We start from the raw sequence: 16,941 nt of genomic DNA, 5'->3' as shown, positions 1-16,941 counted from the left end.
AATGAACGGAATCCGTCTGTGACGGGGTTTCGGCAAGTTTTAGTTAATATAATGCACTCTTCATGCTGTTGTTTCATCTCAATGCAATATCACCCCAGGGGACTAATGACACAGAGACAACTGAGAAAGGAAACAGGACAAATTCAGCAATTCAAAAGAGGAAACCGAAGCCCAAAGCTAATGAAGAGAATCCAAAAAATAATAATAATAATAATACAGTATATATTTTTTAAATTGAAGACAAAGAGCAACAGCTACTGAATGCTTCAAAAGTCAAAATATAAAAGAGCAAGAAAGATAAAATATTACCACAAAGTCAACAATGGGAGATAGCAAAATCAGATGCTAAAGCAAAATCAGAGGTTAATACAAAATCACCTGAAAAGATTCTACTGCAAATTAGGGAACCAAAAGCAAAATGGATCAAATCCCCCCCCCCCTCCCCCGGAGAAAGATAAACTGAAGATTTCTGGAAAAGAATATATGAAGACCCAAAATAAAACTGAGGCAGAATGGATCCAACACTTCCAAAAGAAAAAACAAAATCTAAGCGAAACACCCCAATGATATAAAATTGATGAAGAAAAAATAAAATTTAAAAAAAACTTGGAAAAAAAAAAAGAACCCACAAAACCTTAAAAGCCCTCGCCCCAGATGCAATTCCAAACCTCTGGATAAAGCAACTAGATGATCTCCACAATCACGACAGTCAAGCATTCCACAAACCTGTCCATGAGAAAAAGGTAATGGATGAGTAGCTCACAGAAAGTAATACTTTCCCCATCACAAAATATGAACAAACCCAACTTCCTCACAATGGGAGTAATCACAAAAATTATGTACCAGCAGCTAACACAACAAGGAGACTGAGAGGCAGAACAGAAGGGATGTAAAAGAGGACGTTATAGAACAACAGACCACGGTCTACATGTTGAGATAACAACCAAACAAGGTGTAATGTCAGTCATGACATTTATCGGTGAGTAAAGATTTACAATTCCATTAATGTTCTGAGCGGATGTTCTCTCGGAGCTTATATTGTGTTGCAAGATTCATACCTGTAAACTTACATCAAGTTGTAAAGCTTATATTGCTTTGCGAGGTTCATATTGAGCCAAGAGGCCATCGGTGTGACCAGGCCCATTCTACGTTTTATCTAAATACAAGTGCGACTCGTTAAGGATTAAAGTGGTCAGTATATCTCTCGAGGTAGCTAATTGTAAGACTTTATATTGTAAGAAAGACTTGAATGTATTTTGTACGCATTTTCATGTCAACGCATTGCACGTCACGTACATTCGTGCCATTTGCATAACGTATTTCGACGTCATTTGAGGTCTGTTTCCTGGCCGTTTGATTTATTGTATTTCATGTACAGTGAAACTGTAATACATTTCTGAAGTATTGTTGTCCCAAAACATAATCATTCCTTGACAGTTTCACGGAGCCTTTAGGAGTTTTTCGGAGCTTTACGAAGCGATTAAAGAACTTTCTCGAAGCTTCTTTGGGAATGAATAAATGGCAAAAGGCTTCTGTATGAACACGACTCTGTTTCTATATCTGCGTACGACATCCAACAAACCTGCGGTACTACGATTACGAAACCCCTAATGGCAGATAAGCGCTTGCTGCCGTTAAACAAGGCCATACTCAAAACTGTAAAATGAAAATAACTAAATTGTCCACAGCCTGGATATAAAATTAAAAAAAGCTTTTCATAGCGTCCCACATTCATGGATGATAAAATGCATGCAAGTGTGCAAGATCAACTCACAAGTTAACAAATTGATTCAGAAAGGAATGGAGATTTGGAATTCAAAAGGAGCAAGAGAAAGAGCAATCAGAGATTGCAGATCCTCACTAGGACTGCTTTTGTGTGGTGTATTTTGTGTGGTGTTGGTGTACTGGGGTGTTATGTAATTAATAAGACATAACTGCTGGCAGTGATGACCAGGTACCAAGACGTCCCACTTTGATGGAACCCCACTTTGATCGGACACCTGGTATGGCCCTGATCCATGGCGGGTTTTTTATGACTATTCATTATTCAATTTAATTTAGTACAGGATTAAAATAAATTCAATTCAAATGAAATGGAAGACCAAATAGGAAAAAGCAAAGATGAAGTCATCAGGAAGAACCTGGATGGGATTTGCATTTCAGCTGATAATCCTCTACCCTTAAACCCATCCAGGCACAGCCAAGTGAGGCTTATTCAAAAAAATAAAATAACCTACATCAAAAAATTAAATAATTCTGGCTGCCAGACCATGCATCCGATCAAGTTGAAATTTAAAACATGTATTCCCCATCACTATTAGATCATAAATGTGAAGTTTCATGTCGAATGATTAAGCAGTTCCAGAGAAAACATTATTTGATATGTTTCTTCAATCCAATATGGCTAACAAACCATGTGATCTCAATTTTTTTCCTTTATAAACTTGTACACCCATGGCTTGGGGAACATTTGTGTGAAGCTTGCTCAATTTGTCCAACCGTTCTGGAGAAAATTTTTATAGGTTTTAGGGTAAATCCAATATGGCGGCCAAACTATGAGACTGATGATGTCATTTTCAATTTGTTTTCTGTGGACCATTTTATCCCGAGATGACCCTCAAAAATGTTCATACTGATCAGATGTAGCATTCTACATATACAATTATGACGTCATAACGAAGACACATATGATGTTATTAAAAAAAAAATCACTTATTCCCCATGAGGAGTACTTGACCTGTGCCAAGTTTCAAAGGTCCAAAGTTTTTACATTTTTCCAAAATGGCTGCCACACCATGTGACCTATGATGTTATAACCATCATTAAAACATTCTTCATGAGTAATCGCACGTGTTGAAAAATCCGACAAGCGGTTGCGGAGAAAAACACAAAAGTTCTGTGCAGACAAACAAAGAAACAAATGAAAAATCACTCTTGGCAAAATCACCAATCAATCACCAAGTGACAACTTGGCAAAACAGCACAAAATAGAATGGCACTCGGTAGGGCGCATACCTCTGCCAGGTGGAACAGTTGATGTTTTGTTTCCCACTGATGGGCTGGATCCGAACCAAAATCCAATCCGCTTGTTCTCGTCACCAATTCAACTCATCCACCACAACTTTTTGAGATAGTGATATATTTAGTTTTTGGCCCTATCAATTTTAGAAACTAGGCCTGTGTTGACCTTTTGACTTAAAATTAATTGGTAGTTGAATTCAGCGACCTGATATGAAAATGCTCTTCAAATTTCAAGTCAATCGGATGAAAATTGAGGATTTTAGAAAATTTGGCCCAAATTGGCCTTTTGACCTATTGGCCGAGGTTTACCTCAAAAGTAATAGGTGGTTGAATTCAGTGACCTAATATGCAAATGCTCTTTAAATTTCAAGTTAATTGGATTAAAATTGAGGATTTTAGAAATTTGGCCTATGTTGACCTTTTGATCAATGTTGACCACAAAAATAATAGGTGGGTGAATTCAGCGATCTGATATGCAAATGCTCTTCAAATTTCAAGTCAATCGGATGAAAATTGATAATTTTAGAAACAATTAAAAAATTTGGCCTATTTTGGGTTGACCTTCTGGCCTATGTTGACCTTTCAACCCAAGATAACCTCAAAAGTAATATGTGGTTGAATTCACTGACCTGATGTGCAAATCCTGTTCAAATTTCAAGTCAATCGGGTGAAATTTGAGGATTTTAGAAAATTTAGCTCAAAATGGCCTTTCGGCCTATGTAGACCTTTTTGGTCAACCAAATTTTATGAAACTTCAATGCAGGACTATCACAGGGTCGGTGGCATTAATATCTGAAAATTTCAGGATGATCGGTTGAGCTGTTTGGGCTGGAGGCGACCGGACAGACAAACAAACACACAAACAAACAAACGGAGGCGATAAACGTACTTGTCAAAAATAAAAAAAAAAAATTGCCAAGTAACAAGAGACAGGCAGACAGACAAACGTACCCAAACGCAATACCCTCGCCTTAGGCAAGGGTAATTACAGCACTCGGAAGGAAAGATCGAAATACCAGGGGTGAAGATACGACATGGGAACTTCCAACTTGACAGCCTTTCCCCCCTCCTGTTTTGCCTAACTCTAGACCCACTGAACAACCTCATGAATGAGCAAGGACAAGGATACACCCTAACATCCAATAAAAGAATGTCCAAAGAAACAGAAAAGATTACACATCCACTGTACATGGATCATTTAAAACTTTTCACACTGAACGACAAAAAAATTGGCAGAACAACTGAAATTAGTGAAACAGTCCTCCGAAGACATTCCCATGGAATTTGACCTAGATAAGTGTGCCAAGTGCACATTCGTACAAGGTAAACCAACAAAAACAGAACACAGCTATAAGGGCACTTGGTTGAGCGCATACTTCCACCATGTAATACCTGATCCACGAGAACATATCGGGCCCAATAATACATTTTTGAAATATCATGCTTTACAGTGCAATATCATTTTTTGACCCCATCTCTCAATGGTGAAAAATCACTTTAAAAATTAAATAATTCTCATATCCAGATCCAGATTCGGATCTTCACCAAAATCGAAACAATTCGTCCTTACCGCACACCCAACCTGTTCACCAAGTTTCATCCGAATCTGTCCACAACTTTTTGAGATATCCTGCACACAAATAAACAAACAAGCAGTCATAGACTGGTACTTACGAAATCGTCAACTTGACCTCTGACCTTGTCTAATAAAAGCTGTCTCTCGAGAAGGTAGCGACACAAACCACAAGTTTCTACGATGATTCTGTACCAAACCTCTCATAAAACATCCGATTTTTACCAGAATTTCGACGACCGAGTGTTAAGCATACTTAACCGTTACCAAAATTGAAGACAGGATTGAAATTGACTTTAAAACGAGCGCATAATGCCGTGTTACAATCCCCCTCATTTGCGTAATCTTCAGTTAAGCCTCAGATACGACACCCGACATAAATCTCATAAAACATCCGATTTTTACCAGAATTTCGACAACCGAGTATTAAGCATACTTAACCGTTACCAAAAGTGAAGACAGGATTGAAATTGACTTTAAAAAATACCCCCGAGCGGGAGTACCGGTCATCTCTGCCAGAGGTCGAAAGTAAGTAACTCTATGCCAGACTGGAATAGGGGCAGTTCATAAAGTACGTACGCTCTACTTCCGGGTTTCAAAACCACCCACCCCCCTCTGTATGTAGGCTAGTGACCACCCACCCACCCCCATATGTGTCTCATATCACATCACAATACTTGAAGATTACAACGAACTGTAGATTTATCTCAAATACATCAGTAATTATTAATTACGATAATACAGTAATATGGAACAATTATTGACGTCCACGGATTCAACATCACGTCGAAAATGTTCCTGTGAACGGGGATATTTTTCCCCCTCGCGATGATGACAGGCTCACCTTCATCTTCTGAAACGCTTTCATGTAGTCTGACACCACTTTCATAAAGTATGTATGCAGCCGTCGTACCACCCACCCACCCCTGTACGCAGGCCGTACGCAGGCTTTAAACCCACCCTGTACGCGGGCTTTAAACCACCCACCCGTCTCAGGCCGTACGCGGGCTTTAAACCACCCACCCCCCTCCATACATCGCTAATCGCTTGCAAAGCCAGCAGTTCCTTATGAAGCAATGTTTGTAAGTCATGACGATGCAGTCCCTAACGGTGCAATTTACCTTTTTCTTTTAATATCACAGCATGTCATTTATGAAAATCTTCTTCTTCTTCTTTTGGCTGCTCCCGTTGGAGGTCGCCACAGCGGATCATCCGTTATGATCCGCATAATGATTTGGCACAGTTTTTACGCCGGATGCCCTTCCTGACGCAACCCTGGTCGCCTCTTATGACACAGGGATATGGTACACCTATTCTAACCGGGGCATACACCAGGCCCAGTACACTGGTACTCACTTTGCCGACCTCGGAAGGATGGCAGGCTGAGTCAACCTCCTGGTGTGTATTAATTCAAGCAGCCAACGGGGCTTGAACTCAGGACCTTTTGGATCCCAAGCCGCTACCCTAACCACTACGCCAACACCAGGCTATGAAAATAAAAGTACAAATTGACATTCAAGACAATGTTAATGTCATAAATGAAAGTAAGTGTGCATATAAACTTGTGTTCCGTTGTTTTAGTTAAATCTGACAAGAGCTTCAAATGTAATATTTGTCTCGGCGAGTTCCGGTTCTTAATTTAATACTTTTTTTGTATGTACTTTATGAACGGCCCATACGGGGAATCAGAGCGAAGTTTGAAGGGCTATAAAATCGGAACGAGAGAAAATTTCAAAAAAATGGCTCGTGTTGTTCTCGATAATAGTCCATAGTATCTGAATCACTAATAACATTTGATCTCTCTTGATAAATGAAGGAGGAGATACGATTTGAAATCGACGATTTTCACAACTTTGACAGCCTCGTGACGTTGACCTCGACCTCGACCTTGGACGACCTTGAAAGTTATATCGTTGTGCATGTCTCATTGACCTCTATCCATTCCACTATTGGTTATTTGTCTCCACTCGGTTTGATTGTGGACGGACAGACGGATGTACGTATGGACGGACGGACGGGCGGACAGACTTTGAGACTTATTATTAGGTCATCTCTACTGAGATGATAGAGATGATTGAACGAGCGAGTAATGCCGTGTGTTACAATCCCCCTCATTAGCATAATCTTCAGTACATAATACCTCAGATACGACACCCGACATAAATCTCATAAAACATCAGATTTTTCCCAGAATTTCGACAACAGAGTGTTAAGCATACTTAGCCATTACCAAAAGTGAAAACAGAATTGCGATCCGAGTTAAAACGAACTCGTAACGTTGACCGAAGCAAAAATCTCCATTTCTCCACGCAATTATTTAATATTATTTTATCATAGTCACAAAACCGTAATATTCGGCCATCCACCAACAATCTTGACACAATCCGACAGCTTAGTGAGTCAGGCATGCGACGATAACCTTTATTGGGATAAAAAAAATGACTTTTAAACACCATCTTTATCGAAAACACCGTCAGCGCGCACACGCAAAACCTTTACGTGACTCAACGACGCATCTGCTCGAGCGCGCTGCACCACGTGACGAGCCGTGACGCGGCGAGTGAAATTTTTTTTATACAATCTTAAAACGTCTCCAAAACATCCGATTTTTACCAGAATTTCGACAACCGAGTATTAAGCATCCTAAGCGATCGCAAAAACCGAAAACAAAATTAAAATCAAAGTTAAAACGAACTCGTAACGTCAACCGAAGCAAAAATACTCCATTTCTCCACATGAATTTACGGAATTATGTTTGACCTCACTGTGACCTTGACCTTTGACCGATTTTGACCAAAATCTAATCAGCGCTAGCCATCACCCTCCTGAATCACGTGGTGTAATTTGACAGTGGTAGCTTCTTCCGTTCGAGTTATCGTGCCTACAAACAAACACACAAACACACACACACACACACACACAAACAAACAAACACACAAACAGAGGACGGAAGTCATCAATATACTTACGAAATCTAAAGATTTTGTAAGTAACAAACAAACAGACAGAAAGGGGAGAAAATATAACCTCCTTCACCTTCAGTGGCAGAGGTAAAAATTGACCTAAGCACAACAATACAGGAGCTAGACAACGAAGCATCTTACAAATAGCTCGGAGTCGAAGAAGGCCACCAAATATGTCACGAACAAATACGCAAAACAATTACTAAAGAATACCTATGTAGAACGAGGCTGATCGTGAAAACATCTCTCCCCAAGAAATAAAAAAAAATCAAAGCCAGAAACCAATTCGCAATACCAGTGTTCCAATACAGTTGCGGGATAATAAACTCACCACAATTGGAAATCCACAACCTAATTATCAAAACAAGGAAACTCCTCACTATCCACAAATGTACCTGCCGAGACGAGAAAGAGGTAGCAGCTTGATGGAACTCAACCAAGTGCACATAATGACAACTGCGGATTGGCCGAATACGTGAAAAGTATGCAAACACAATGACAGCAAGCCAGAAAATGTAGCCTTAACCCATCTTGAATTTTTTTTCTTCCAAAGACAGGTGCGAATAGATGTCACACATGAAACCAAAGTAGGAACAAAAACAGCCCCCAACAACTGCAAAAAAAGGACAAAAGAAAAATATATAGCAAAATATCAATGGATATACACTGACAACTGGGAGAACTATAAAAGAGCAGGGAGGGAGATATTTAAAGAAAAAAAAAGTTGGATAGATTGGGCATAGACAAAGAAGGTCAATGGAATGGCTAAGAATAGGTCAGCTCAACTGCAATGGAAAACATCATTATAAATGCCCAAGATCAAGAGCACTACACGAATGACTTTTTAAAAAATGGCAGGACTGAGTCAATCGGACAAGTGTAGGTTCTGCAAGGTAGAAACAGAAAGTATGAGTCACATCCTATCGGGATGTCAAAAACTCGTGTCAGAACAGCTGTGCACACAAAGGCACAACAGAGTTTGTAGAGTAATCCACTGGCACATGCAAAAACTTCAATATCCCAATTCCAGAAAACTCATGGAAACATGAACTAAAAGCCATCATTGAAACCGAGGACGTAGTGCTCACATATGACCTGATGATCTCATCAAACCTGAACTTGGAAAACAAAGAATTGTAACTGGATATAGGACTGATATACAAAAAGCATCAAGAATATGACCAAATATTAGAATCTCAAAAATGAAGTCAAAATATCTTCGAAGCTGAAGTGTACCGAAATTTTACCAATGATAATTGGAGCAATGGGAATGATAAATAAGAACCTTAGGATATCTTTGATACCATCCCTGGGAATATTACTACAAACGAACTACAGTTGAAAGCTGGTGATCACCTTGAAAAGAGCCCTCGGAACAAAACTGAGAACAAGAAAACTTCACAGCTTGGTCCTTGAATCGTGCTCCCTTACCAAAACAGAGGTGGATACTTCGAGACCTGGGAAAGCTCTGTTCCACCTTCTGAAATCCACATATGGACAACACATACACACACCTATTATTTTTCTAAGATTTAATCATCATTGGTTAAGGTTACATTTGCTGTTAAGTTTCCAGACTCTGGATAAAGGTAGTCACAACAGCAACAACAACAACTACAACTATGCATAAGGCTGTGTTTCTTTTGGGCTTCTCTTCAGTGAACACACTTTGTTTCCAGTGTTACATTCTATTTAAATCCGATATTCCCAGCAAAGAAGAGATCGGGGGTTTTCTGTGTGCGAACCTGTGAAGGTTTAATGGCTCATAGATTCCTTTGCCACACGGCTCAACTTTGACCCGTAGTGCACTGGTCCGAGGAGGAGATTCACGGTGACTGATTGCCTTTGTCAGCTTCACGATTTGTGCCAAACCTCTGGACTTCGTCAAGACCAGTGGTGTTTTCCGCTGACCTTTCACCCATTTATGACCCACTGGATTTAATGTGCGAATTGCTTGATTAAGCTGAGTTTCCACGTTGAGAGTCGTAAGTTAACGTATATAGGAATTGCTGTATGTAACGTTTGTACTTATTCCATTTGGGATTCGAAGGCAAATCATTGATTTCTACATTTGATTCATATTATTGTGCTTATGGTATAGTCCAAGAGCATTAGGTCAAAATAGGCCCTAACCTGGACATTTTTGGTGACAAGCTGATTTTTTCAGGATAGGTCCAGGAATATGTCTAGAATAACATACTAAAAGTCCTCATAAATCCTCCTTGAGCGTTTTCCGCAATCCAAGATGGCGTCAAAAATGGCCGCCTCTTCTGTTTTTTCTCATAACTTTGCAAGCAGGTTTCCCCAAAACACACTTTAAATGTCTACATATATGTTTTGAAGTATGAGGAACTCATTAGAATACATCTTAAGAGATGCTGAAGCACGCAAGTACCAATAAGACCTCTTGAGTTCTTCCAAAAGTCCAGGCAGAAGCAGACGCCGACACCCTGATTGTCTCCACAGCACTAGCACTGGCAGAGTCAGAACATGTGCCAGTTGCTGTCGTTGGTACGGACACAGACTTACTGGTAATGCTAGTTGCTCGGGCAACCTCTTCCACAGATGTGTACATGCTATGCCGCAGTAATCCTGTCACGGTCTTCAACATTCATGAGATTCAGCATGCCATAGGGGACACAAGAAATCACTTGATGTTTCTTCATGCTGTGACGGGATGTGACACGGTCTCTGCGATCTATCGTCAGGGCAAGCGTAAAGCTTTCAACATGGTGCACAAGAAGCGGGACTACGACTTGCTGGATACCTTCACAAACAGTGGAAGCACCCATGATGAGGTGGAAAAAGCTGGGGAAGGCTTCATTCTTAAGCTTTATGGAGCCAGGAGTTTTGAATCTCTTGATGACTACCGTCACATCGCATACAAACGGGCAATCGGTCGCAGTTCCCTGAGTTCATCCTTTCAGCTAGAAAGTCTACCTCCAACTAGTGCTGCAGCAAAGCAACATTCATATCGCGCCTATCTTAACGTCCAGGAATGGATGGGTAACTCCTTATCTCCAACAGAATGGGGCTGGCGATTTCAGGACGGGACTCTTACCCCGGTAGAAACAGACATTGCTGTTGCACCCGACACTTTGCTGAACATGGTGGCATGTGGGTGTAAACCAGATGGTTGCAGAAGCATGACATGTAGCTGCAAGAAACTTGGGCTCTTTTGTACCTCAATGTGCAGTAAATGCAGTGGTCTCAATTGCAACAATACAGCACCAACTCTTATAGATGCCGACGATGATATTACCCCAACTTCAGAGGACATCAACATTGAAGATACAGCATCCAACGATGAAGACAATGACTGATGCAACTAGGTGTGTGCATGCGTAAGGTAAAGATTCATCTGAAACTTTTGAGGTTTGAATCTCTAGCATGATCCTGTTTTGAATGTCTTTGCCTCTTGAAACAGGCTAAAACAGCAGTGTGTTGATAAGTGGCGGACATTTTGAGCACCATTTGAATTTCAGAAAGAACTTCAGCGGTTTTATTGTTTCCTTTGTACTTCAAAGTATCTGAATGAGTTCCTTATTTCTCAAGACATAATATATTTAGAGATTTAAAGTGCATATTGAGGTAACTTAGTCATAGGGTCATGAGAAAAACAGGAAATTGCAACCATCTTTGGCGCCATTTTGGATTTTGGGACTAGTTCAAGTAGTTTTATTGGTATAGATATGCGTGTTTCAAATCTGCGAATAAGAATTTATCTAGATTCCTTGACTCCCATAACATATATAAAGACATTTTAGTGTGCTTTATTGGGTTACTTAGTTGCAGAGTTATGAGAAAACAACAACAGGAAAAGGGGCATTTCGGGCGCCATTTTGAATTTCAGGATGAGCTCAAGTGTTTTTATTGGTAAATGCGTGTTTTTGAAAAATTCCCAATAAGTATATGATTCATTTCATTGAGTCGCAAAACATATATTAAGACATTTAAAGTGCGTGCTGAAGTACCTTGGTGTAAAACCAGAAACGACAGCAATTTCAGACGCCATTTTGGATTTCTGAAAGAGCTTAAGCGGTTTTATTCGTTTTTGTGTGTTTCAAAATCTTCCGATATGTATTGTATTGAGTTCCTTATACTTCAAAACATATGTGTAGACATTTAAAATGTGTTATAGGTAAACCTACTTGCAAAGTTATGAGAAAAACAGGAAATGGCGGCCATTTTGGACGCCATTTTGGATTGCGGAAAACGCTCAAGGAGGATTCATGAGGACTTTTAGTATGTTATTTCACACACATTCCTGGACCTTTCCTGAAAAAAATCAGCTTGTTACCAAAAATGTCCAGGTTAAACCCTAATGCTTTTGGACTAGTAGACATTAGGGATTATTAAATAGGTGGAGGGATAAAGGAGGGAGGAGAGAGAGAGGAGGGAGAAGGGGCCATGATGGGTGGGAGAGCGAGGAAGGGGGGAGAGCGGGGAAGCAGGGGGGGGAGATCAAGGAAGGGGAGGGGGAAGCAAGGAAGGGGGTGAGAGCAAGGAAGGGGGGAGAGAGAGAGGAGGGCAGGGAAGAGAGAAGCGAGGGGAGAGAGAGAGGAGGGAGGGGGGAGAGAGAGGAGGGAGGGGGGAGAGAGAGAGGAGGGAGGGGGAGAGAGAGGAGGGAGGGGGGAGAGAGAGAGCGGGGGAGAGAGAGGGAGGGGGAGAGAGGAGGGAGGGAAGAGAGGGGCGAAAGGTGAAGAGTGATGAAACAGAGGGATAGAGGATAGAATCTGTTTGGTTCATCCATCCCATTCATCCCATCCATCCCATCCATCCCTTCTATCCATCCAATCCATCTCTTCTCTCCATCCCATCAATCCCTTCTCTCCATCCCATCAATCCCTTCTCTCCATCCCACACATCCCTTCCCTCCATTCCATCCATCCATCTCTTCTCTCCATCCCTTCAATCCCTTCTCGCCATCCCTTCCATCCATCCCTTCCCTCCATTAATAAGGAATGACAGGCTTGGCACTGCACAACACTGCGGGACACAACATAGGCATGTGGTCGTGCAGATGGACAGTGCAGAGGAACAGTGCGGCTTGCATTGCGGCCAAGTGGCTTAAGCACTCAAGGAAGCATTCCAAAAAAAAAAAAAAAAAAAAAAACGGTTGATAAGGAACGGCGAGCTTGGCAAGCGATTAGTGATTGCTGATCAGTCAAACACCTCGCGGAAACGCTGAAATGTCAAATATGTCCGAATTGGACAAACAAACATTTTTTTTTAGCAGTCGGAGCTGCTGCCAAGTTCAATTCTGGAGCTGAAACGTTATAATTCGGCTTAGTTCAAGAGATTCTAGAGGTTATGGCATGTGTGGAAATGAAATGAAGCCACGAACGCTGGCGTCTCCAGACGTTTATAAGCATTGCAATGTGTCCAGCGATTTGTAGGAATGATGATCAGGCATTTAATCATATGAGTGAGGAAAGTTAAAAAACAAACAAAAAAAACTCTCGTTCATAAACCGTTGCTGCCTATTCCAACTCAAGGCATTGTTGACCAGGCCGAACAAAATGCCGAATTCAGACCCCAGCAAGGAAGAGCGAGGTAACCAGGATGCACCTTAAGACGCCAGCGAAGTGGCCGAGGATGTGTCTGATGAAGGATATAATTAAATAAGGCCATTAATCATCTTCAAAAGGAGTGTTTTAATTCACCCAAACATCCAATTTTCACTCTTGCACTTCCTTGGAGTTTTCTTAGTATGCATGCAAAGTTTCAGGCTGCTAGGTTTCATGGCTTTGGAGGAGACACACTGACACACACACACACACACACTTATTGGTGTAGATTTATTATAATGGTACCCTTCTATCTCCTGTCTTTTGTTGGTTTCACCCCTTCAAACAACACTAATGGCACATAAGTGTATTTCTTTTCTGCCGTGAGGTACTATGTGTTACCGATGCACAAGCTGCATCGTGCTGAGGTCGATACGTAACACAATACACACACACACACGTGCGCACACACACACACACACACACACACACACACACACACACACACACACACACACACACACACACACACACACACACACACACAATCCTCGACATAGGACGAACAAAAAAGCAAAAAGCAACATCTCCCTGTTATTCCATCCTCAGAGCATGCGTCAAATTTGACTGGTCAAGACGGCATAAAATTTTGCCCAAGTTCTTTGCAAATTCTCTATTTAAAAGTGTATCGCATAGCGATACTCCTGGTGTGATGGGGAAATCACAGGTCAAAACAATATCTGTAAGCCATTTCTCCGCATGAAAGTGGGGCAATAGACATCAAAGAAGTGGGGGAATTATCATACTGTTTGTGTTTGTTTCATTATTTGTTTTGCTCCTGAACCACTTGACAAAATTAACTGAAAACTTTTGGTTGTACTTGGACTGTGCATGGGAAGAAGCCTTTAAGTGGTAACATAAACGTGTACTCCCAGAAGTTAGAGCATTGCGAAAATTGAACCACTGAACGGAATGAGTTGAACACTGGTGGTTGTACTCAGGGGGTGCAAGGGAGGATTTTTTGGAGAAAATATATTGTTGCGGGCCGTCGGGTCTGGCAGAGAGAACGACCACTAGGTGGGGGAAAATACGTCGATTCCCACCAGACTCCCCGGAATTGTAGGCCGTCGCTCACGGATAATTCCATGACGCGGCGGGTCGCTTAACCGACCGTGGACGCCAATACCTCAACCGCATGGCGTAGGGTCCTCCTGTCTAGAAACAAGTTACCTAATTAACCACGCGGTTTCAACTACCGGGGAACCACGCCCTCGGTACGCCTTTCCCGAACCGGATCACTCTATCAACTACTGACTACCTTTCCGGATCGGATGCAGTCGAGTGGCACTGCCCAGAACGTACCGGCTAGAAGGAACGGATTATCGGGAATAAAGACCCGGCTAAACTCAGATCTGACCCATGCTGGACTAATGGAGGAAAAGATAAAGACGAGCTGGGAACATTTCTGCAATTATTTATTTACAATAAGGCGGGGAAAAGCATGTGGCACATAAAAAGGTTTATTCGGTATGTAATGCAGGGGAAAGATGAGAGAGGTGTGGTGCAGAAATTTTACAAGCAACTTACAAAAGGGGACACAGTGCAGACTTGACGCGAGATTAATAAAAGCAATAATTACAACAATGAAGATCTTATACAGGCTTATCTAACGGACAGCCCCCAACACACTGAGACAAAAATAAACCGAATGAAAAGAAAAGGGACTTTTGCAGCCAGGTGAGGTCACAGTTTTTGGTACCTGGACGTTTCGGGGGAAGGGGTGCTCCGTGGTGCGGCACCCGACAAAAGCTGTGCAGTTCAGTCCACAGCCGCACGTGTGGTAATCGTGTCTGGCGGAGTCCAAGAGGCGATAGATGAGCAGTAGGCAAGACCAGGTAAGAGGTTGGGTCGGGGTCGTATGGGCGAAAACCAGTACAGTAGGCGGGCTGTCGAGGCGAGACGTAGGCAGAGCCAGGCAGCAGGAACACTTTCACAACAATTCTCTTCAACCTCTCCAATCTGCAATTCCCTTCAACGACCAAACAACTCGCAATTCTCTTCAATCTCCCTAACTTCTTCACAATTCCAACGACGACAACCAACTTCCCACTCGACTCTGAGGAATGCTCCATACTTTATAGATCATGGAGCTCGGGGAAGAGTCATGGCGAAACCGATGTCATCGTCCGATCCGAACATCCCGATTGGACTGGGCCTTCGTGTGGTCCGCCCTTTTGGGCGGGGTTTCGGCCAGACGCTGGTCTGGCCCGCCCACACCGCGCGTGTCTGGGTTTGGAAAAGTGGAAGCCGATGCGGCTTTCATAGCGAACTTCGGGATTCTGCCTCAGAAAACGAGACTCCGGATACAGTGGGTAGTCGGTGGTACGCTATGGTAAGCGAAACGAGGGTGCGAGGCAATTCACCTCAGAAAATAAATGAGGAAGAGTGGGAAGTAGAATGGAGGGGAAAATGATTTAATAAAATAAAAGGGAAAAAATGATTTATTAATTTTAACTGTAGCCCATAACAACACACTCCCTCATCTTCCCACTAGACAAAAGGTAGGGACTTAACTACACATATATTAATGAAATAACTGACTCGGGACAACTGTATGTTGGTTGTATGCATACGGTTCCAAGAATCGTAACAATATATATTAATATTCTTGGGGGTTCAGGTTTGGGGAGTACCCCAATTCTCACCACGTAAATGTGTATTGTATAACACCACCTGTTGGACACTGGTATGAGAAGTCACAATAAAATACAACAAATATGAAAGTGTGGAATTTAACACATCCATAAGGATAGCTTATTTGCTGATGATGGAATAAGGTGTAGGAAAGAATCACAAAGAACTGTTCTGGACTTAAACAAGTCTCACCATACTCACCTTCTGCAGAAAGAGAATATTCACTCAGCTCTTCTTTTATGTGGATGCCATTTGAAGTCTGAAGAGCATGACCAGAGACACATGCAACTTCTACTGGATACATTTCACCTGCACAAAATCAAATGATAGCTCAGTGCAAGATCTTGATGATCTAATACAGGTGGTGTTCAGCATTTAAATCCAATTATAGTTATGTGGGAATGGTGTCAAATTTAACCCTTAATGCTGTGTGAAGATATTGGACATTACTAAAGTGTTCATACACTGGCCGAGATAATACATGGAGCACATCTCTTGGGTTTGTGTGCAACTTTTACTCTTTACAACACAATTTGCATAACATGACATGAAGATTTTCCAAGCACTTTCATTGATGAATATTTGGGAGCGATATTGAACACGTCCGTTTCTTCCATGACACACAACATATGGCATGTCTGCAGAGTCCTTGCCTGTCAGTCTATTGACCTCCCTCCCTTCGTTGTGTAGCTCTCCACAAGTCTCAATTTTGTAAAATAAATAAATAAATAATTTAATTTTTTTAATATATATGTATATACAGGCAATACTCAGGTTACGACGATCTCGACGTACGACGCATCTCCCATAAATTATTAAGAAATTAAGAAATAAATTATTTCGACTTATGCGGTTTGCGTCGTAAATACAAACTTCGCACGGGAACCAGTTGGTGAGCGTGGTGGAAGAATACGTCGCCACGCGGCGCGAGACCGAGGAAAATGGATGGCGTTGGTCATTTCCCGGTTGTACGCAATTTTGGATTGTTGCTCATTTGCTCTCTTTCGTTTGTGTTGCTTTTTTGGAAACTTTTTGCCCTTCATTATGGCTCCCAAGCATAAGGTAGACTCTTCTGATGGCAGTGCTTCGAAGAAAAGGAAAGCCATCACCATGGAAGTGAAATTTGACATAGTTAAACGCTCAAAAAAGGGAGAAACACCGACGAACATTGGCCAGTTGC

At 41.7% G+C, this 16,941-nt stretch overlaps 1 protein-coding gene across 4 annotated transcripts in view; it reads right to left on the bottom strand.

Moving 5' to 3' along the window:
* Positions 1-16,941, bottom strand: part of LOC147010016 (uncharacterized) — a 49,021-nt gene that overhangs the window by 25,640 nt on the left and 6,440 nt on the right. For 3 of the 4 annotated variants that reach the window (XM_085861036.1, XM_085861033.1, XM_085861034.1), the window contains exon 3: positions 15,963-16,070. In XM_085861036.1, coding sequence (XP_085717162.1) covers positions 15,963-16,070 — 108 coding nt within the window. Of the gene's footprint in view, positions 1-4,591; positions 4,652-15,962; positions 16,071-16,941 lie in introns of those variants that run through there. The other variant, XM_085861035.1, reaches the window with a different exon arrangement.

Source organism: Eptatretus burgeri, chromosome 17 (genome assembly GCF_056783735.1).
Source record: "Eptatretus burgeri isolate ZD-2024b chromosome 17, Ebu_testis_v1, whole genome shotgun sequence".
In the NCBI taxonomy this organism is placed as follows: domain Eukaryota; kingdom Metazoa; phylum Chordata; class Myxini; order Myxiniformes; family Myxinidae; genus Eptatretus; species Eptatretus burgeri.
Note: the sequence above shows the minus strand (reverse complement) of the source record. Positions and strands in the feature narration are given on the sequence as shown.